The 23,152-nt window shown below is 38.6% G+C and overlaps 3 protein-coding genes across 7 annotated transcripts in view; 1 reads left to right on the top strand and 2 right to left on the bottom strand.

The window, feature by feature from the left end:
* Positions 1-2,168: 2,168 nt before the first annotated feature.
* On the bottom strand, positions 2,169-4,026 carry LOC131437537 (dipeptidase 3). The gene is made up of 4 exons (XM_058606947.1): positions 3,073-4,026; positions 2,839-3,014; positions 2,525-2,774; positions 2,169-2,469 (listed from the first exon to the last, which is right to left on the bottom strand). The coding sequence occupies exons 1-4, from the start codon at positions 3,880-3,882 to the stop codon at positions 2,374-2,376; spliced, it is 1,332 nt and encodes a 443-aa protein (XP_058462930.1). The 5' UTR covers positions 3,883-4,026; the 3' UTR covers positions 2,169-2,373.
* A 9,179-nt stretch (positions 4,027-13,205) lies between these two features.
* Positions 13,206-15,616, top strand: LOC131437549 (THO complex subunit 1). Its single transcript, XM_058606969.1, has 4 exons — positions 13,206-13,338; positions 13,403-14,080; positions 14,147-15,157; positions 15,216-15,616. The coding sequence occupies exons 1-4, from the start codon at positions 13,297-13,299 to the stop codon at positions 15,579-15,581; spliced, it is 2,097 nt and encodes a 698-aa protein (XP_058462952.1). The 5' UTR covers positions 13,206-13,296; the 3' UTR covers positions 15,582-15,616.
* LOC131437556 (uncharacterized) overlaps positions 15,598-23,152 on the bottom strand; it is a 105,147-nt gene continuing 97,592 nt past the window's right edge. For all 5 annotated transcript variants that reach the window (XM_058607000.1, XM_058606989.1, XM_058607011.1 and 2 more), the window contains 2 exons: positions 16,594-16,901; positions 15,598-16,523 (listed from right to left, as the gene is read on the bottom strand). In XM_058607000.1, the coding sequence (XP_058462983.1) occupies positions 15,873-16,523; positions 16,594-16,901 (959 nt within the window). In that variant the 3' untranslated portion in view covers positions 15,598-15,872. The remainder of the gene's footprint in view (positions 16,524-16,593; positions 16,902-23,152) is intronic.

The following is a 23,152-nucleotide window of genomic DNA, read 5'->3' on the forward strand; positions in this document are numbered from 1 at the left end:
TACCAATTCTTCTGCGATCGCTGCGCTGCCCGAGTGGCGATCTTTGAACTAAGCGATGGTGATAATTTTCAGATTTTGCTTGAAGATTCGAAAAATGCCGGGTTTTTATTTTTTTCTCATGAATCGAATACTAACATACAACATACAAAAAGGTGTAAAAATTTGGTAAAAAAATAGATCATTAATGATTCAGTAACTTCCGTGGTATGTTTGACTGATATTTATGGAGAAATCGTAAAATGAAATATCGAACTCGAAGAACCTCACTTCTTCGGGTACGGTTTTCATAGCTGGGACATAATTTGTTTTTTTTTGGTTGGGTTTTGAGATTAATTAAAAGTTGTATTACTATTCTATTTACTTATGTTTTATCAAATGTATTAGAATCCGAAATTTTCAAGTGTATATGAAAATTTTAAATCGTAGCACATGGATCAATAAGTCCCGAGACTAAAGCAGAGATGGCGCTCGTAGTAAACCAGTGATACGTCTTTCTAGAGTACTAACCTTTGCTTGAAACGGGTCAAAATTATAAGTCGATCCGACCAGAAACAGCTGAGTTATCGAGGTTGGAGTAAATTCGTTTTGTAGTTTGTTTAAAAAATGAAAAAAACGAGTTTCGTGTTTTGATAAAACATTGTTTTTTATTGGGTAAAATCACCGTGCAAGCGAAACAATGGATTGAAAAATGTTATCCGGACTTTTGTCCATCAAAAGCAACGATTTGTCGGTGGTTCGCCGAGTTTAAACGTGGTCGTACCGACACAAATGACGCGGAACACTCGGGCAGACCTGTGGAAGCCGTTACACCGGAAAATGTGAGTGAAGTGACAAAAATTATAATGAAAGATCGTAAAGTGAAGCTCCGTGAGATTGCTGAGATGACACAGATATCATATGGAAGTGTATTTACTATCCTTCATGAAAAATTGAGCATGAAAAAGGTTCGCAAAAAAAACGACCGCACATGCGGAGAAAAAAATCCTTTTTCATCAAGACAAAGCACCCTGCCACAAGTCGATGAAAACAATGGCGAAATTGAACGAATTGGGCTTTGATCTGCTTCCCCACCCCCCATACTCGCCAGATTTAGCCCCCAGTGACTACTGGCTCTTTGCTGATCTTAAAAAAATGTTCCAGGGAAAAAGATTTGGCTCAAATGAGAAGGTCATCGCTGAAACTGAAGCTTATTTTGAAGCGAAAGATAAATGTTTTTATAAACATGGTATTGAAAAATTGGAAAAACGTTGGAACCATTGTATCACCCTAAAAGGTGATTATGTTGATGAATAAAAAAAAAATTTGCAAAAAAAAATGTTGTTTCCATTGTTAGTCTCGGGACTTATTGATCCATGTGTTACATGAAAAGTATCATTGACTTGTGAGAGTTCAGTTGGGATACATGATTCGACCGTTAAATTACTACAAGAAATCAAATTGTCCACGATGAAAATCAAACGTAGCGATCAAAATCGAATGTGTTGATATAATATGAAGTAGGTATTCTTGAGGAGCAAGGAACTGTAACCATTGTCTGACTTCTAAGGCTGTGAACCATTTCGCGGTTGATTTTAACTTTTGGTTGAAATCTGACACTCGAGCGGTTATTTTGATGTTGTCAAAAATAACGCTGCTCGAAAGCATGGTTATTTTTGACAGATCGATGGTTATTTTCCGACACTGAAAAAAATCTTGGAACGAAAATTCTAATATCAACTCTTTAGTTACAACTATTTCCAGTGCAGAATAAACCCAAATAACTTTCTATCCGTCAAACTTTGAAATGGGCCGCAGTTTTAGTTTAATTTAACTACTCGACACAAATAACCCCTCAAGTGTCAGATTTGAACCAAAAGTGAAAATTAACCCCGAAATGGTTCACAGCCTAAAGTGCAGACTTACTTGAATCTTAGAATTTTTTTTCACGTTTAAGAAATATATCTTTCATCGCAGGTAAACAAAAATTCATGACGCTTTTGTTGTTTGAATGTTCTTTATTTCGCATTCATCGATGATAATTGCACATATTTATTTTGACAGTTGATCTAGGAACTAACTTTAAACTGATTTTCTCCTTTCACGACAATTTTATAATATGATTCTCAATAATGTACTAAGTTTTAAGTTTAAATAATGCCATGAACGAAATAGGCAGCAAAACGTTGATCTACGCATTCGTGGAATACTTTTCCACAAATTATTTTTTTATTTGATTTTAAATCGAACTCAATAATTGAATTTAACATTTTAATGGAGTTTTCTGCTCCTATCCAATCTACTCAAATTTATGCTAGGATTGTGTATTTGTGTTCTCTTACAACGGAAGAACGTCGGTACTACTGTAACAACAATGTCCTCAAATAAGAAGCCTGATTATGTTTCCGGATAGCGACAATATGCATTTCCTTCTACTGCTTCCAGTGGTATCCAGTCTTCGGATAGAGGCAAACGATTTTTGCTTACTTCCACCTGTAAAGTATAAAAAAATAGATCAACGTGAAAGAACAAAAGCTTTCTCACTTACTTCTCGCAAAACTCGAACGATATTTCCACCGACTAGCTTCTTAATTGCTGCTGAGCCCCAGAGACGATCCCTTGCCAGTTCCGCCAACAGTAGAGGGTAGTTTTTCGGGGATCCACTGAGACCCACGTGATCCACTCCGGATATTGCGCGAATGTAGTTGATTGCAGTGATCGCATCCTTCAGAGACATCGGTTTTTCACCACATCGCTCCACGTTCAACATTAGAACTCCCCCGTTTTGGGAGAGAGCACTAGAATATTGAATCAGATGACAATTAAATCCTTGAATTCTCAAAACGCCAGACAATGGTCAACCTTAGGATATGATCGGGAACTGCGGCAGTAGACCCATTACAAGCCATTGACGATGGAAGTGCATTTGACAACAACAGAGGAGCTTTGGCAACGTTCAAGGCTACCATCATGGCCGGTTCCGAAAGGCGCGATATTTCCACAAGCATCCCAAGACGGTTCATCTCTTGAATCATAACCTGCAATTGTACAATCAAATTAAAAATTAACCAAATGAAGATTCAACACGTTGGATACCTCTCCAAAATTGGTCAAAGTTGAAGGAAGATTCTCGTCAAAAAAGTCCGTTCTTATCGAAGCACTCGCCCACGGAGTAGTGCAGCCGAGTCCAGTCAACGACACAAATCGAGCCCCCAGCGAATACATCGACCGTAGGACAGCCAAACTGGACCCGAGCGTATGGCCCCCTTCAAGCCCAAACAGAATTGCTAATTTTCCAACATTGTGAGCCTGTTCCATTTGGTCCGCACTTTCCACTATCATCATTTCCGGATTCTTTTTAACCATTCTCCGTGCGTCGTCTATTCCTTCCAGTGTCAACTGAACAGCGTCCAGATACTGCGCGGCACAGGGCACGGAAATTGGCCAAAGCAGAGCTCCTACCATACCGTTTTTAACTTCGGCGTAACTCTTGCTGAAATTCGTTCCCATCTGCGGTGCCCAATATCCTTCTACCAGAGGAGATTCGGTTAGTAACCGACGGATAAACGCTAAGCGAGCTTCCAGAAGAGACGAAGATCGCAACTGAAGTCCCAACGGAATTCCGGCTGCGAGCGCAATGCATACCAACAGCGAAGAAACAATCACAATTATCTTACGCGATCGGTTGCTGTTGGATATTTTCGGCGGTGGCGGAGACATACCCGCTTCCTTTTTGTACGAATGAACACTGCCATTCTTGATCTTCTCCGGGTACTTGGTGATCTCAGGGGGTAAATCAATGTCAGCGATCTCTGTGAAAACAAAGCAGTGCTGCTTGCAGGTCGACTGGTGCTGGTGAATCGTCCCCAGCTCCATGAAATCGGCGTGGTTTGGCATTGAATTCATTTCTTTTTTTCCGATAGTAATCACAGTTTTCTTTGTTCGGAATCAATCTTTTTTTTTGAGAAAATGAAAACTTTCTCTCTTAACAGGGCCGTAAACAAAGCAAACTATCCTGACGGGTTTTCCTAATTGACATTCCGAAGGATAAACTTTTCCAGGATTCAACGGGCATGCGCGGTGTGAGTTCTGTAAGAATATTGATTTCTGAGGGGTACAGCTCGAAATGTTTCAGTCACGTTCGAATGAAGTGTAATCAGAAATGTTTTTGTTTGTTATCAATGACCGTTTGTTTTGCTTACAAGCATGACGTGGTTATTCATAATGTTATTATAAAAAGGCGTAGGTTTTGAAAAATTTTAAATGGATGGAATGCGTGATATAAACGCTTCAAACCGCTAATTATTTTTAATATAGTAGTACTATGTGTTAGATGTAAGCTCATAATGTAACGCTTAAAGGATAATTGTGCATAAGTAATGAATATTGTGTAAAATATGTTTATGAAGCTCATCACTAGCTCATACATTTCAATGGGAAAATGCTATTGTTGCGCTGCTCAAGTGGCAAGCTTTGAACTCAACAATTGTGATAATTTTCAGATTTTGATTGAAGATTCGAAAAAATGCCGGGTTCTTTTTTCTCATGAATCGAATACCAACATACAACAAAGTGTAAATATTTGGTAAAAAAATCGATCATTAATGATTCAGTAACTTTCCGTGATAAGTTTGTTTGATATTTATAGGGAAATCGTAAGTTGAATTCTCAAATTCGAAGAAGTGAGGTTGGGTACTATTATCTAACTGTGAGATTCTTTGTTTTTATGATTGGTTTTGAGATTAATTGATAAATTAATGTTTTGGTTTTGAGATGCTTCGATGTGTTTTTCCTTTGGTGCAAAACACTTGATTCGGTCAACTCAGCTTCAATTGAAATCTATGTGAAAAACAATGTGACATTCGTATGAAAGTCATATAGAATGTAGAGGTAACGATATATCTTATCGTTTTGATGTGCATTTCATATAAATGTTGCAAGATTCCCACTAAATATCACCAGTTTTTACACTCATTTTATGAGTTAAGTGTATATTCTTATGAATTTCATGTGTTCTACAAGTAGTGCCCACATTATCAGATCCGAATGGATTCCGAATCAATTCCGAATCGGCGAGAAATTTTCATTCGGAATTCCATGTGGAAATTATGTGGAATTCCGAATCAATTCCAACTCCAGTGCAACAACCGATTCCGAATGAATTTCGCCTACAACCGGTTTTCGTGCTGATTTTTTTTCGGTTTCGTGCTGATTTTCAGTTTATTTTTAAACGAAAACATTACATAACTTAATATACAAATTTAAATCTTCTTGTTTTCGGATATACAGAACTAGTAAACAACCAGTTCTTCTTAGAATTCCAACATAAACTGTTGAAATTCGCTGGAAATTAATAAAACGGCCTACCTTAGTCAGCATCATCCATTCCTCTAGCTGGAGTGTAGTGAAATGGCTTAAGTAGCCTCAATTTTTCACTAACACATTCATAAAATGAGCGAATATTCAATGACATTTATAATGTCACTGTCAATCAGGTTGATCGAGCAGCCAACTCAGGCGAAATTTCTAGCACTGAACCGATCAAGCACTAAAAAATCATGCAGTCGAGTAAGAATTCATTGCTCATTCCGTCATTTCGATAATGTGGGTGATAGTTCATATGCTTTGCACATAATGCAAGCGTGCAAATTGTTTTCAGTGTAAATTGAAAAATTCGTAAATTTTTTTTCTGAATACATGGGATATGTCAAAAGAATCACCAGAATGTTATCACGCTGATTGGATTCTTCAATCTTACAAAAGCATGTAAAAACTGTGTGAAAACTTATGCATGTTTGAGTTACTTTTCACACTATGTTCGAAAAAATAATAAATAAGGAAAAATTACTCTAAACTTTTTTCTGAGCCCAGTTCCTATTAAAAAAGATTTAACAAGTCTGTTTAGATGAGTTTACACGCAGAGAAAATAAATTGTAAAAATAATCAAATTTGGATTGCACATTACACAAATTTGGGTTTCACATTTTATTGACACAATGTCAAAACAATAGGTGTTTTGATATTGAAAATATTGTTGCTTCAAACTACAAACCAAAATAATTATCTTTTGTCTAGAGGATATGCACAGACTAACAGACATGACAGTATGAGTAAATTCTTATAAAATTTTTTTTTCGTTATGCACTAGCTCCACCTATATTGTACTGCGCGAACTATTTACTATTTGTACACCCCTTGTGTTATGTAAAAGTTTTTTTACTAGTTGGTTTCCCCTCGTTTGTCAACACCGATCAGCTGCTTGCAGGGATGCCTGATTTCATCAAAATATTTGAAAATGAATCATCACAATAAATTATTGGATTACGTTGATAATATATTTAACTTTTTCGCGACGTTGGAAGGTAACCATTTATTTGACTCAACGTTGTTCATCTAGACTATTTTTTATTGTGTTGGTAGTTATCACCCGAAATTAAGTGGCGGCAGACCAGAAGCAAGTAAATATTGTAACAAAACGGGTTCGATTTTGTCTTGCGTTGGAGGATGAGAAGTAGACACAATTATGTATATAGTTTTGGCAATATGTATTAAATCTGTATCCTGCATGAAATTCGCATGGACGTATACAAATCAATACATTATAGGTAATTCTGTATGAATGGCAACTCTGTTGGTAAATGAAAAAAATAAGCACAGTCTAGATGACAGACAGGATGTTTTTGATAGGGTAACGTGGCGCCATCATGACACATGTGAGTACTGTCCCAAATAAAGGAATATTCGAAATGACCGTTAAAATGATTGAAGAATCTAATTTGAGTGTCCTGTCTGTTAGTCTGTGGGATATGTTTGATTGAATCCATATTTTGACAAACGAAACAAATATTGCACTTTTACGTTCCTGTCAATTTCCTGACAAACAATTTAACAGTAAATTCAATTTGAACAATCAGTTTGAACTGAACGAACTATTGATAAAGATAATAATTGATGTGTTTTAAGTTTACAAGCTTTTTGGTTGAAATAAATAATAAAATAGTAACTTCTAAGTTATTTCAACGTACCGTTTTGTTTGTTAAAATTTTACATTGAATGTTTTCAAAATAAAAATAACTTCTATCAAGCTATTTTCCAATGTAATTTAAACAACTACTTTTATTTAGATTTATATCTATTTTCAAATTGTCAAATGCTTTCAACAGCTTACCTTTGGTCATGAGACGATCGAATTATTCGGTAGTTCGGCTGTTCTAAACTCGTCAAAAGATGAAAAAATTACCGAATGAAGTTTAGTGAAGTTTTATTAATTATCCACACATACGCTCGAATTGTTGAAAAGCCTCAAGGGAACGAAAGAGGCAGATAAATTTTCCGTTTGAAACACCTGCAAACTTTTTTTATTATCCTCTGGAGAGAAAAATTCACTGGTTTATAAGTAAAACTACTGATATAGTTCATTTAAACAATCCCACATTATCAGATCCGAATGATTTCATTCGGAATTCCATGTGGAAACCTGCGGAATTCCAAATCAATTCCAACTTCAGTGCAACAACCGATTCCGAATGAATTTCGCCTACAACCGGTTGATTCGGAAATCTGTCGCAATTGAGTGAGAAGATGCGGACTGAATTGTCAATTCGTCTTCTTCCTTTTCTTTTCCGATTTTGCACGTTTTCGTGCTGATTTTCAGTTTATTTTTAAATGAAAACATTACATAACTGAACACACAAATTTAAATCTCCATGTTTTTCGGATATACAGAACTAGTAAATAACCAGTTCTTATTAGAATTCCAACGTAAACTGTTGAAATTCGCTGGAAATTAACAAAACAGCCTACCATAGTCAGCATCATCCATTCATCTAGCTGGAGTTTAAGCCTAAACCTAAACAGGCGCCTAAATTTTACACTAACACATTCATAAAATCGACGTGAACATTTCAAAAGGGTCTTAAAACAATTGACAGATTCTCTTTGTTTACCTTCTCTTTCGATTATATCTGCGTTATTACGCAATTGTTCGTTACATGTATGATACTATTACAAAGCTGGAGATGTTTTCTTTCATTCTATATGCAAATTTGGTAAGTGAACGTGAAAATTAAGGTGTTATTAACAGAAGAGAAAGTAAACAAAGAGAATCTCTCATTGGTTTATGTGCCCTTATGAAATGTTTACGTCGAAATGAGCGAATATTCAATGACATTTATAATGTCACTGTCAATCGGGTTGATCGAGCAGCCAACTCAGGCGAAAATTCTAGCACTGACCCGATCGAGCACTGAAAAATCATGCAGTCGAATAAGAATTCATTACGCAATCCGTCATTTCGATAATGTGGGATACAGTTAGTTGTAAAGGGTGATTTTTTTTTGTTGGTATCCTTTTGGCAACATTGATTTTGACAGATCATTGTCAAACTTGTTCAGTTTGGTCTAGAAACATAATCATGAATGGGAGCTGGCAATGTTGGAGTAAGATGCACTTTTTAATCGAAAAATTGTGTTCAGCGACGAAGCTCATTGCTGGTTGAATGAAGCAAAACTGCCGCATCTGGGGCGAGAACTAGCTAGAAGCACTGCAAGAGCTACCAATGTATCCCAAAAAAGTCACTGTTTGGTGTGAAACCGCTGACAATATTTGCATGAAACCATCTTCAAACATTAAATTATATGGATCGTTCTATCGATTCCAACAAAGATTTTATCAATTTTCTTCAATTTTTTGTTTATTTTTTGAAAATCAAATCCTATTTCTCTTAAAAATAACCCTTTATCATTACACAAATAAGATCATAGATAAAATAACCCAATCTTTTTCTTGATGTAAAGGTCTGGAAAACATTTTTTTTGACAAATCTCGATGAACATTAGAAAAAGTCCCAAGTGCAAATAACAGTTTGTTTTTGTTTACTTTCTCTTTCAATTATTATTATTATTTTAGTAATTTCCAATAAGTTCTACAGTTCAGATCGGAAATTGATGGTTTCAGTCATATGCATATATGAAGTGTTAGATGTAAGGATTGCCGAGAGAACTGCAATAATCAAAAGAGAAATTGCACCTGAGACCTTTTCTAATGTTTATCTTCAAATGTGTAGTTCCAATATAAGACTATATTCCTGTTTGTCTTTAAACTATGTTTTTCGGCGAAATGGATCAACTATGGTCATGGTGTTTTGGTTTGCATTATCAGAATTTCAATCACATAAAGTAAATTTATTAAATTTAAATTTAATTATTACAATCTTAATATTATCGGTGAAATTTCATTTGATTTCGCAGTTCACTTTTTATTTCGAAACCCATAAACATGACGGACTGTTGACTGCATGATTTGTACACTCATGTTACCAGTTGTCTTTCATTGTCAGTTGTTTTCAATTCCATATCCTGATTTGTGCAAGAAACCCAAGCAATTTATATGGTCAAATAAATAATGTATATGCAGAAATTTTTAACAGTGTGCTTGAGTTTGAACGAATGCAGATGGTAAAACCCAAGGGGAGAGTCGCTTAATACCATGTTCACATTAGCGCTTATATCACTTGATATACCGAGATGATATGCATATCACGTGGAAGTGTTCACATATGATCGAAATGATATCGTTTGACAATCAAGTTGCTATATTGAATGTTCCCATTAGGAGTAAGATCAATAATATTGCTTTTCTCTCCTACAATTCAATCAATAATTGAAGTCTTGCATTTAATGGTCTCCGAACACTAGTATTCGTTGAAAAATTCGAAATTATAATGATTGTTTATTATCGCTCTCGAAGTGACGTTCATAAATGAGTGCGTTCAATGCCATTATCCGTGTTGCTAGTTGCGATTTTTGACAACTCGACATGATATCGTACATGATATCCCGGATATCATGCCAAAATGGTGATACGCGTTGACATCAAATTGTATGGGATATGATGTGATATCGCACATGATATCATCGGATATCAAGTATATCCGTATATCACTTGATATCAGCGCTAATGTGAACATACTATAACACAAACTATATTGTGCCTCTAAAAAACACGTGATATACAGTGAGTCCAAGTGTGCCACTCTGTGTCCCATGAAACAGCTACTTGTCAAAACTGAGCCCTTTGTGTGCCGCAACTGTGCAACTGTATGAGAACAAAAGTGCCAATATTGATAAATGCACCAACGCATTGTGTAAATGTGTGATTGGCACATTGTTCTAAGCGTCCTCCCCTTGGTAAAACCTTACACTGAAAATCATTTCTACCTATTTTTTGAGGAGAAATCACTCATTGTCGAGCTCTTCTGTAAGCTACCCAAAATTAGGTCGTTATCTACTCAAACTTTGAGTTGATGGGTAAAAATGGGTAGCGTGCTTTGTTATGGCATAACATTTGTACTAAACTTACAGTTACCTAAATTTTGAGGTCATCACTCGTTACCCAAAATTGGGGAGATGCACTTTAGTTGATTTTGGGTAGGTTTTGACCCAAAATTAGGTAGCGGCTGGTAAGAGTGTACAAATATGAATAAAAAAGAATATTCACGTGTTGTCATCATATATGATTTAAAATTGTCTTATACACTTGAAAATCTCATGTGGATGAAATTTGATATTTTCAGTTCACATGCAGATTTAATTTAGATGATAAAACATGAGTAAATAGACGAGTGATAATAATTTATAAATTAATCTCAAAATCCAACCCTTAAAACAAAGAATCTCTCATATATGCAAACAGTACCCAACCTCACTTCTTCGAATTTGATATATTATCTTACGGTTTCTCCATAAATATCAATCAAACATACCACGGAAAGTTACTGAATCATTATTGATTGATTTTTTTTACCAAATTTTTACACGTTTTTGTATGTTAGTATCCAATCCTTAGGAACAAAAAATAAAAACGCGGCATTTTTTTCAAATCCTCAAGCAAAATCTGAAAATTATTACCTTCGCTTAGTTCAAAGCTCGCCACTCGAGCAGCGCAGCGATCTCAAAAGAGTTGGTTGGATTTTGAGTTTTAAAGAATGCAGATGGCAAAACCTTACAAATATGGGTAAGAAAAACGATTATTCACGTGTTGTCATCAAACATATGCTTTCAAATTGTCCAATACTGTTGACAATCGAGGATGAAATTTGAAATTTCCAGTTCACATTGTTACGTTTCGTTTTGTATCACACTACTGGTGGCTGCTTTTCAGCACCGAACCACCAGTTCAGGGTCGTTTACCTTGTTGGTCTCCTGGAGAATCTTCACTTCACTATTTTTAGGCGGACTTTCTTCCCAACCTGTGGCCACTAAGTTAATCGTTTCGGCGGAAACAAGTAACAAAATACACAAAATGGACGACACAGCTTGTATAAAAAAAGACCGTACAATTTTTAACTTTTTAAACGCTATATTGTATCTATACTAATATTTTTACTTGCGCAAGTTTATTCGGTGAACGTCTTAGCTTCGACGCTCCGTTGCGGCCGTGATGCACGGTGGTCGACTTGGTGGACTCTGCTGTCTTCGACGGACGGGGTGGCACGGACTTCGGGGCGGTGGAACAGTTATAAGATAACCAGGGTATCCAGGTAAAGCAGCAACTTTTGGCCTTGTGTAGCGAAGGCTCTGCTTTCTGAGGATAATACCCGGAGAGTGGTATGGCGCGCACTACTTTAACGTTTCACCGCGAAGGCACTCACGTCGGGCTAACAATAAACGAATTTTAACCGGCCACTTTAGCCAGTCTTAAGCGACGAATGGTCCCGAGTCAAACTTTTGTAGGCTACCTTCGGTACGGATTGTTGATCCCTTTGGATCCACACAAAAACTTTCAGGTTCACTGTCACGTTTGGCGTGTGACTCGTTGCTGCAACCTTCACTCCTCCGGGTCAGAAAAATACTAGTTCCCGCTCAAGGGTTTTCCCGCGGTTTTATCGGCTTGCTGTCCATTTTCCATCCCAATCCCACCGCCACCTTCAAAGCAGGCCACCCCGCATTTTATGCTGCGATGATGACGATGATGAGGACGATGACAGTGTGTGGACAGATGACGGTTACAATGATTTATCGTTTTCTGGTTGGTGTCTTGATTAATGTTTGTACCTACTACACTTGTTTCCTTTTATTATATGAATATGTACTATGATTTGATGTATGAATGGTATTGAACAATAACAAAGATATATATAAATTGATGAATATAAATAAATGAATATTTCTGAATAAATAATATATAATTTAATAATAAATATGTAGTAAATAAATGTAAATAAATAAATTTTGAAAATATAAATAAATAAATAAATATGTGGATAAATAAATAAATAAATAAATGAAATAAATATTTGAACAAAACCCTACTTTTGACACCAACCTTTGCTATTAAGCAGAACTTAAACGTGACTCAAACATGTAAACACGGAGTATGAACGCGATTGACGTTTAAATTCTACTCAGACATTTACTGACAATGAAATAAACAAAAATATACAATATTTGAAAAATATATACAAGCTGGACTCAGTGACCAAAGGAACTATATTGTGACCAGAGAATAACAGGTCACAACATACAGATATGATTTAGATGATAAAACATGAGTAAATAGACTAGTCATAAAACTTTTGATCATAATTTATCAATTAATCTCAAAACCCAACCCAAAAAACAAAGAATATCCCAGATATGAAAACAGTACCCAACCTCACTTCTTCGAATTTGGTATTTCATGTTACGATTTCTGCATGAATATCCATCAAACATACAACGGAAAGTTACTGAATCATTAATGATCGATTTTTTTACCAAATTTTCACACGTTTTTGTATGTTAGTATTCGATTCATAAGAAAAAAAAATAAAAACCCTGCATTTTGTTCGAGTCTTCAAGCAAAATCTGAAAATTATCACCATCGCTTAGTCCAAAGCTCGCCACTCGGGCAGCGCAGCGATCGCAAAAAAGTTCGTGGGATTCTTCAATAACTTTCTGAATCATTAATAATCGATATTTTTTACCAAATCTTTACACATTTTTGTTGATTCATGACAACAAAAACGGAATTTTTTCGAATCTCCAAGCAAAATCTAAAAAATATTACTATTGCTTAGTTCAAAGCTCGCCACTCGAGCAGCGCAGCGATCGCAGAAGAATTGGTTGGATTCGTCATTTGGATTGTACATATTTGAACTGGCATCCCTGTTTGTGGTGTTATTTTTCGACTCTTCCCGAAGGGAGTAAAGGCTCACTTCGCGCACGCACAGTTAGACAGTTCGTAGATGTGTGGAAAAATAGCGTAGATTTCGCGTCGGCAATTCTGTTGTCGTGAAAAATAATTAATTTTGTCTAGTTTTTCCGATTATATCGAGTGAAAATGACTTCGTCAAACTTTTTAACGCTACTGAAAGTGTTCACGGTAAGTTGGGCACCGATTGATAGTCGCTTGGGTTCGAGTTTAATCGGTTTATTGTCACCTGTAGGAAATAGTAAACAAATCATTCAAGACCGGTAACATCGAACACCTGAAGGCAGAATATGATGCACAGGTTGGATCGAGCGATAATGACCGTAAAGCAGCACTTCATCAAGCTTTCCGTGATCTGCTGCTGACGAAAACCTGTGACATTCCAGCGATCGAAGATTTCATCAATTTCGCCGTGGCAGCGTGCCGACAGGAGATGACTTCCCCTACCATTCCGGTGGTGCTGTTGGGTGATATCTTCGATGCGGTCACGTTGGATAAGTGTGAACAGATCTTTACCTACGTGGAAAACAATGTGGCAACCTGGAAGGAGGAGTTCTTCTTTGCCGCCTGTAAACACAACCTGCTGCGGATGTGCAATGATTTGTTGCGGCGGCTGTCCCGTTCTCAGAATACAGTATTTTGCGGTCGGATTTTGTTGTTTTTGGCGAAATTTTTCCCTTTCAGCGAACGTTCTGGGTTGAATATCATATCGGAGTTTAATTTGGAGAACATTACCGAGTATGGCGTCGAGGGCAGCGAAATGGGCGATCAGCTGGGCAGTTCGGAGGAAAATGCGACCGGAAATCAGCTGAAGATTGACTATAATTTGTACTGTAAGTTTTGGGCACTGCAGGATTTTTTCCGGAATCCGAACCAATGCTACAACAAGGTACAGTGGAAGATGTTTGCCGCTGTGAGTATGCTTTCGAGGTGCTTTGTTTTGGTGGGGGGAAGCTAAGAAATTGTTTGATATTTTTAGCATGCCGGAAGTGTGATGTCTGCGTTCAGTAGTTTTAAGCTTGAGGAACCCCGTTCGGCACCGAGCAGCAGCAGCAGCAGCAGCAGCAGTGGTGGCGCCAGTAGATCCGTTCCAATGGAGATTCCGTTGGAAGAACAGGTTCGAGAGACTGGACACTTTTTTGCAAAATTTCTTACCAATCCGAAGCTGCTCTCGTTGCAACTGTCGGATTCGAACTTTCGCCGATCGGTGCTGGTGCAGCTGTTGATTCTGTTTCAGTATCTTAATTCGACGGTTAAATTTAAAGCCGATAATCACTGCTTGACGACGGCTCAGGTCGATTGGTTAAAGGAAACCGAGGTCAGAGTGTACAAATTGATCGAAGAATCACCCCCGAATGGACGCAAGTTTGCCGATTCGGTTCGACATATGCTCAGCCGGGAGGAACTGTGGAATAGTTGGAAAAACGAAGGCTGCAAAGAATTCAAACGACCGGACGCTGGGGGACCGGGTGGTACGAATAGTAGTTCTACGGGGGCCACTGCCGCCACCGGCGGTTCGAATGGGGAAGAAGCGACGCCACCAATGCCGATTCGTGTGGCAATGAAACGTCCCCGGCGGGCGCTCGGTGATTTGATTCAAGATTCCACCAAGCAGGGCAAATTTTTCATGGGTAATCCGGAACTGACACGGCTGTGGAACACCTGTCCGGACAATCTGTTGGCTTGCAAGGGAGAAGATCGTAATTTTTTACCCTCACTGGAAGCGTATTTGGATGGTTCGAAGGAAAAACACGACCCATCGGTTGAGTGGCGTGCGTTGCGGCTATTGGCCCGACAATCACCGCACTTTTTCACGCTGTTCAACAGTCCTTCGTACAAAGTAGCCGACTATTTGGAGAGCGTGCGAAAGAAGATTCAGAAGGATAAGATCGACGTCCAGCGGGAGGTGGTACAGGAAGACACACCGATGCACCCCGAACAGGGTGAAACCGAAGGCGAAGGGTTCGGGGCGGAGGAAGAAACGGATCAGGTAAGTCCGAATTTTGGATTGTCAAAATAAAATAGACTAATTTTCGCGTATATAAAAGATGGACTCGGAGCTACTGAAAACGGAACAGCTCACACCGGAGGACAAAAATACTCACAAAACAATCACCGTCACGCTAGACCAGATGGCCGAGTTGGCACCGAGCATCGGTAAGGATTGGAAAAAACTTGCCACCAAGCTGGGCTACGGCAGCGACGAGATTCAGTACTGCGAGTCGGAGAACGCCACCGTCACGGACCAGTGCCGGCATCTGCTGCAGGTGTGGTTCGAGGACGACATGGACGCCAGTCTGGACCAGTTGGCGTACATTCTCGAGGGGCTGGATTTACTGGTGGCGGCCGATGCCGTCAAGCAGATGATTTCCGCCCTCACCGGTGACGATAAGGTAGAGGAAATTTCGGATTAGTTCAACAATAAATGACTCGTTTTTCGAAGATATTATATTTCTTGTCAAAAAATTTTTTTCCGGGGTAATGCACAGCCATAAATGAATCATGTTTTTCTTGTTTTTATTTAGTTGGTATCAATTTTTCCGGTTAAAGACGCGAGCTGCGGTTGCAGAGAGTTAGCAAAAGCGGGCGGATCATTCGTCGTGTTTCTGTTTTATTTAAAATGCGAGCATTACGATGAGTTGATTAGTAATTTTATCAGGTTTCGCTCAAAAAAATAAATATAACAAATAATAACCAAATTCCATTCAAAATCGCTTCCCCTTGGGTTGGTTCGGTTTCGGTTTGTTGTGCAGCATGGTAGCACACTTGGGAATGTGTCGCTCGGCGGCCGTCTGATTGAACCGTCGGGAACAGTGCGGACACTGGACGTAGTCCGGATTTTCCGACGGTGGTGGTGGCGGTAAATCGGACAACTTTCCACCCCGGGCCAGATGGGCTTGCATTTCCTTGGCGGCTCGGATTGCCTGAATGAATTCCTCGTGCTTGCGACGCCAGTCGCTCTTTCGTCCAGCAGCCGCGGCAGTCGTTCCCGTGATTGATTTCTTACCACCACCACCACCACCACCCGTCGTACCGGGTTTTTTCTTGTTGATATACTTCTCGGCTTCCGTTCCGGCAACGCGTTGTTTGGTCGTGTCGAAAACCTTGCGCTTTTTGCTTTTGGTTTTCATGCAAATTTCCCGATGTTTCTCGATCCGTTCGTCGGCAAAGTTCCGATTGCAGATGCTGCACCGCGTCAAGCCCGCCGGTGTTGGTCCTCCGTCGATCGAAAACCCGGCAGCGGATAGAGTCGAAATTCCTGTGGTCGACATGACCGACGATGCCGTCGAAGGTTTCCGTCTTGCGAGTGCCATCGCTGATTTTCCGGGAGTTGAGGCACGTGATGTTGTGGTGGACTGCGGAAAAAAAACAGAATGGCAAAATTGAAACTGACAGTTATCACTCCAGTCTCAAGTCAAGGCCTACTTTGGCGGAGCTTGGCTGTGACCCACGCAAACCGGCCGTCGTCGTCGTCGTCGAGGGGCTGGACAATGGCGCTGCTGCTGGTGCTGTTGCGACTGATTTTTTCGATACCGATTTCGTTGCACTGACTGGTTTTATGCCCACTGCAGCCGGTGCACGACCCGGAACCGGTTTTAGCTTGAGGCTGTTGACGTTCGGTTGTGAAACTACGCTCGTTTTGCCCACGTTCTGTAGCTTACGGTTGACCGAGTGGTTTCCGGATATGGTGGCGTGTGTCGCCAGTGCGGCATCGTCTTCGAACGAGATGGTATCTGGAATGATATTAGAAAGAGTTGTGAAATTAGGATAATAGATTTGAAGAGTAAAAGTTGAAAATTAAGAACGAAATGCACGTTCCAACTCTAATTTAGGATTGCCAATTAATGTTACTAACTAGGGAACGTTGGATTTGGATTTGTTGAAGATGTGCATTGTTTTGTCTGGCCAGGATAAACAAAAACTGTTCTTTTGGGCGATGCAAAATATGTAACTAAAAAACATACAAATCGGATGTCCTACAAACGAATTCAGAATAGTACGAGGTATGATTCCGTTGGGATTGTTGAGTTTTTTCATTGATGAGTGTTTTCTTTTACAAATTGCTTGCCAAATAATGAACAAGGCGGGTGGGTAATGTCAGAGACATAACTGGATGTCGTGAATACGAAAACAACTGACATGTTCCTTAACACTTCCGAATATCAATTAGTTGATCAATTGTATGTAGAATTTGAAACGATGCACCTAAACTAAAGTACAGATTAGTTACATTTAACATTCTGAAACACAAATATTATGAAATAACCAGTATAGTTCTTCATAATAAAATAATAGTGGCTCTGAAAAGAACCTTTTATGAAAGCGTTTGTGATGGAGAGTGATCCTCGCAGTGGCGATAGAATCCAAACTGATCCAATTTTTGTTAGGAGCTTTCTTTTTACGTGATTTCGTTTGTAGCTTTTTCACTAATGGGCTGTCCTAACGGCTATAAAAATAGCCGCATACAGAATTTTAATGTCGATTATTTAATTTCGGATTTGCATAATTTGTTGAAAGAAACTATCAATATGCTGTAGGGATTCGTTTCTAGCATTCAGAAGGACCAAATTGAGGAACTCACTGCGATATTCACCAGATTTTTCGAAACATTTTTCTCGAACGATTTGTTGTACAGCAGCAGATATTTTGTTCTATTCCTCAGAACGCGTTCCGATTGGCTGGTGTTGACATGGGTCAAATGAGACAGGTTTTTCAATAGTGTACTATTGAAATACTTCAACGCGCCTTATGAATTATCCTCTTTGACACTCGTTTATACCAAACATTTCAGATAAGTTTAATTTTGAATAAAATTGTGATCATATTTCCGATGGCATGTCGCAAGAATTATGTTGATTCATTAGATGCAACAGGAGATATTCACGATCAAAAACTTATCACTCTCTTAGAGGGTAAATTTTGAAAAGGCGCCCCATAGTAAAGTAAGTCGTATTCACGACAAAAGATAGTTTTTTTTCAAGACACTCTTCGTTCAAACATGTTCTTGTATTTGGCCAAGGCCAAATAAACTCAAGAAGGCAGTCTTGTTTTCCATTTCTAAAAAATAAAATAGTTCTTGCTTACGTGCATAGGGCTATTTCGTCTATCTGTTTGGCTCTGAAGTCACAGGCTCTGTAAATTCGTCGTGTTTTCGTGTTCGGTCTTTAATATTGTGTGTTATTGCGTCGATGCTTTTCTTACACTATTTCAAGTCGATAATTAATTCTGCTCAGAAATTTTCCGGTGGCAGAAGGTTTCGTTTATCGACAAATGTTCGTTTAATTTTGAGTAGAAAATTATGTAAAGCGATTGATCCAAAGAAAAAATAGCTCACATCGAAAACTAAAAGCCTTCTCTAACTAGCACATAATTTTTTTTTCCATAAATACGTTTATTTCTTAAGGCAGTTTACATAAGTTTTTCTTCGCCGTAGCATCACTTTTACATAATATTCTTATCCTAATTTAATTCTAACATAGTCACAACGTTTTGAATTTATTAAAACATATTCTCTTATAGCTTAAATATCATCTTAGGTAATAACTCGTCATTAATTATGAAATCTACTCGGAAATATTATTTGAACCAAACGATTAACTTCTATAAATTATAAAATAAGCTGTTATTTTCAGACATTTTGTTAATAATTTCATAAACTGTTTCGAGTTTGTTTGTATCATTACATTATTTTTATTCTAATTTAGCTATTGGTTGAACTCATGGACGCAGCTGGGATCAGAACTAAGTCTTGAAAGGGGCCTTTATTAAATTGAAACTCCAGTTTTCTTTATGAAATGATAAATAAGTTTCATGTATGAAAGGTCACGACAAACAAGAATGTCTCGAACTGGGATATTGGATAGTCTACCTTGGGTACGCAAAGAATTTATTAGTTGAGATCTGACATCACGATACTCCACGCATGTCCAAACGACATGATCAATATCTCGATAACCTTCGCCACAAGCACAATGATTAGTCTCGGAGAGCCCAATTCGAAGGAGATGTGCATCTAACGTGTAGTGATTGGACATGAGTCTGGACATCACACGAATGAAATCCCTACTCACATCCAGTCCCCTGAACCATGCCTTTGTCGATATTTTCGGAATAATTGAGTGCATCCACCGACCCACATCATCTCTATCCCAAGATGCTTGCCAGCTGGCAAGTGTTCTTTGGCGAGTCGCGCTATAAAATTCGTTGAAAGCAATCGGTCGCTCATAAATTTTACCTTCAATAGCACCACGTTTGGCTAAATTATCGGCTCTTTCATTGCCTGGAATGGAGCAATGAGCCGGGACCCAAACTATTGTGATTTGATAATTATTATTCAATATGACGTTCAGGCACTGTTTTATTTTGCCCAAGAAAAACGGTTCATTTTTGCCAGCAGCGATTGAGCGAATGGCTTCAATTGCACTCAGACTATCTGTGAAGAGGAAATAATGGTTTGGAGATAATGTGACGATTACACTCAAACTATAATGAACTGCTGCTAGCTCTGCTATATAAACAGATGCAGGTTCTTGAAGCCTAAATGAGGCCGAAACATTATTGTTGAACATACCAAACCCTGTCGCTTCTTCAATTCGCGATCCGTCCGTATAAAACATTTTCTCAGAGTCAATATGCCTGAACTTACTTGAAAATATTTTTGGGATTTCCGTCGAGCGTAGATGATCCGGGATTCCACGCACTTCACGCTGCATGGATGTATCGAAAAATAAAGTTGAGTCAGGGGCACTTAGGATGCTGACACGGATAGGAATATATCTTGAAGGGTTGATTTCCTGTGACATATGGTTAAAATATACTGTCATAAATTTTGTTTGAGATCGAAGCTCGACTAGTCGTTCGAAATTGTTAATTACCATGGGATTCAGCACCTCACATCTTATTAGCAGGCGTGATGAAAGCTCCCAAAATCGATCTTTTAATGGAAGAACTCCCGCCAGAACTTCAAGACTCATTGTATGTGTCGAGTGCATGCAGCCTAAGGCAATTCGCAAACAACGGTACTGAATTCGCTCAAGTTTGATAAAATGAGAGTTTGCAGCGGAACGAAAACAAACGCATCCATATTCCATCACTGAAAGTATCGTTGTTTGATACAATTTTATTAGATCTTGCGGATGAGAACCCCACCAAGATCCTGTTATTGTTCGAAGAAAATTTACTCTTTGTTGGCATTTCGTTATCAGATACCTAATGTGTCCTCCCCACGTGCATTTGGAATCGAACCACACCCCGAGGTATTTAAAAGTTAAAACCTGTTGGATCATTCTTCCCATCATATGGAGCTGAAGCTGCGCGGGATCATGCTTTCTTGAAAAGACGACTAACTCTGTTTTCTCCGCAGAGAATTCGATACCAAGATGAACAGCCCAAACGGACAAGTTATCTAAGGTATCTTGCAATGGTTTATGCAGATCAATAGCTTTGGACCCAGTAACTGAAACCAAGCCATCATCTGCCAATTGCCTTAGTGTACATGGGGTTACTAGACAGCTGTCAATGTCATTCACGTAAAAATTATAGAGGAGCGGACTGAGGCATGAGCCTTGCGGGAGACCCATGTAGCTAATTCTGAATGTTGCCAAATCGCCATATGAAAAATACATGCACTTCTCTGACAAAAGGTTGTGCAAATAATTATTTATAACCGCTGGAAGTCCATGTTGGTGGAGCTTGTCTGAAAGAACATCAATGGAAACTGAATCAAATGCTCCTTTAATGTCTAAAAATACAGATGCCATTTGTTGCTTTTGAGCGAAGGCAATTTGGATGTCAGACGAAAGTAATGCAAGGCAATCATTCGTCCCTTTATTTCTACGGAAGCCAAACTGAGTATCTGACAACAAACCGTTCGTCTCGACCCAAGTGTCGAGACGTCGTAGTATAATTTTTTCGAACAATTTTCTGATGCAGGACAACATCGCAATGGGTCTATATGAGTTGTGATTGGAAGCTGGTTTCCCCGGCTTTTGAATGGCGATAACTTTCACTTGTCTCCAGTCAGGCGGAACAATATTTTGCTCAAGAAACTTGTTGAACAATTCCAACAAACGTCTTTTTGCGAGGTCGGGCAGATTCTTCACCAAGTTGAATTTAATTCTGTCCAACCCAGGGGCGTTATTGTTACAAGACAAGAGTGCTATAGAAAATTCTATCATTGAAAATGGGTTATTAATAAAACCATTATTTGGAGGAGATTCCCGTATAATGCTTTGCGTAGGAACAGAATCTGGGCAAACTTTCCTAGCAAAGTCAAATATCCATCGGTTCGAGTATTCATCACTCTCATTGCCCACATTACGATTCCTCATTCGTCTGGCCGTATTCCAAAGAGTGCTCATTGAGGTTTCTCTTGACAAACCTTCGACAAAATGTCTCCAGTAGCTACATTTTTTGGCTCGAAGTATGCTCTTGTACTTGGTTTCTAAAACCATAAGTTTTTCAAAATTCTGAGGAGTTCCTCCTCCCCGTTTTAGAAACGTCTTGCAAGCATTTTGTTTTGCGAGTTTAGCCTCTGAGCACTCTTTGTCCCACCAGGGGTTGGCAGGCCTTCTGTTAGTCGTTGGCCCAGGAAAGCGTTTAGTTTGGGATTGTTCTGCGGCCTCCAGAATCGAACAAACGAGAAGTCATATTCTTCAAGTGGAGGGAGCTCTTCCATTGAATTCAAAATACTAGAGATTCTACTTTGGTATTTAATCCAGTCGATATTTTTTGTCAAATCAAATGGAATACTAGCTGAATTAGCAATACATTTGTTACAGCTAATTGAGATGATGATTGGTAAATGATCGCTACCGTGTAAATCAGGCAATATTTTCCAGGTGCAATCTAGTCGAATTGATGTTGAGCAAAGAGATAGATCTAATGCACTTGGGCGTGCAGGAGGTCTTGGGATCCGTGTCATGCTACCCATATTTAATACCGTCATGCTAAAATTGTCACAAATGTTTTGTATTAAAGATGATCTGCTATCATTGTAAACGGAACCCCACATCATTCCGTGCGAATTTAAATCCCCCAGAATCAATCGTGGAGCAGGAAGGGCTTCAACCATTTCATTAAGCTGTCGCTGTCCAACTTGTGCTTTTGGAGGAATATAAACCGAAGCTATGCAAATATCTTTGCCTTAATTGTTTATTTGGCAAGCAACAACTTCTATACTAGAAGTTGAAGGGATGTTTAATCTATAAAAGGAACAGCATTTCTTAATTCCCAAAAGCACTCCACCATACGGAGAGTCTCTATCGAGACGTATAATGTTAAAATCATTAAAATTTAAAGCTATGTTTGAAGTAAGCCATGTTTCGCATAAAGCAAATACATCACATTTTTGACTATGCAATAAAATTTTAAATGAATCAAGTTTTGGCATGATGCTTCGACAATTCCACTGCAGGACAGTGATTGTATCATTTGCGGCGGGTGATAAATTATCCATCAAAAGATACAAAACCTGAGACAATTGGCCATTGAGCTGATAACTGCTTCAAAAAATTTCTAGCTATTGGAAGTAATGCCATTATGAGGGTCTTTAAGGGTTCAGATATATTGAATGCTGAGAAAATCCATTCAACAATTTCCGAAAACTTCAGTAATCCTGTTGGTGGCTGTGAAATGGAGCCCACAGGATTATTACCTTTTTCTGTGCTAGATCCTGGATTGGTTTGTGAATTTGACAAACCAGGAGGCACAGACTTTGGTTTTGACTTTTTTTGTTTAACACGGGGATCTTTTTCTGAAGATGAAACTTTAGGTGTCTTTTTTGGTAATTTGGAAGAAGACTTCTTTCTCTTAACTGACCCTTGGGTAGTGATAAACGAATTACCTTCACTATTTCCGTCAGAGTCAGAGTCCTCTGGTTCCTCTAGATTTGAAAACCCGTTTTCGGTTTCCAAAGGGGGGACATCAATGACCGTTTTAAGCATTTCTGCATATGTGCGCTTAGACCGTGCTTTTAAAGAAAGCT

This window comes from Malaya genurostris, chromosome 1, assembly GCF_030247185.1.
Source record: "Malaya genurostris strain Urasoe2022 chromosome 1, Malgen_1.1, whole genome shotgun sequence".
NCBI classification, from domain to species: Eukaryota; Metazoa; Arthropoda; class Insecta; order Diptera; family Culicidae; genus Malaya; species Malaya genurostris.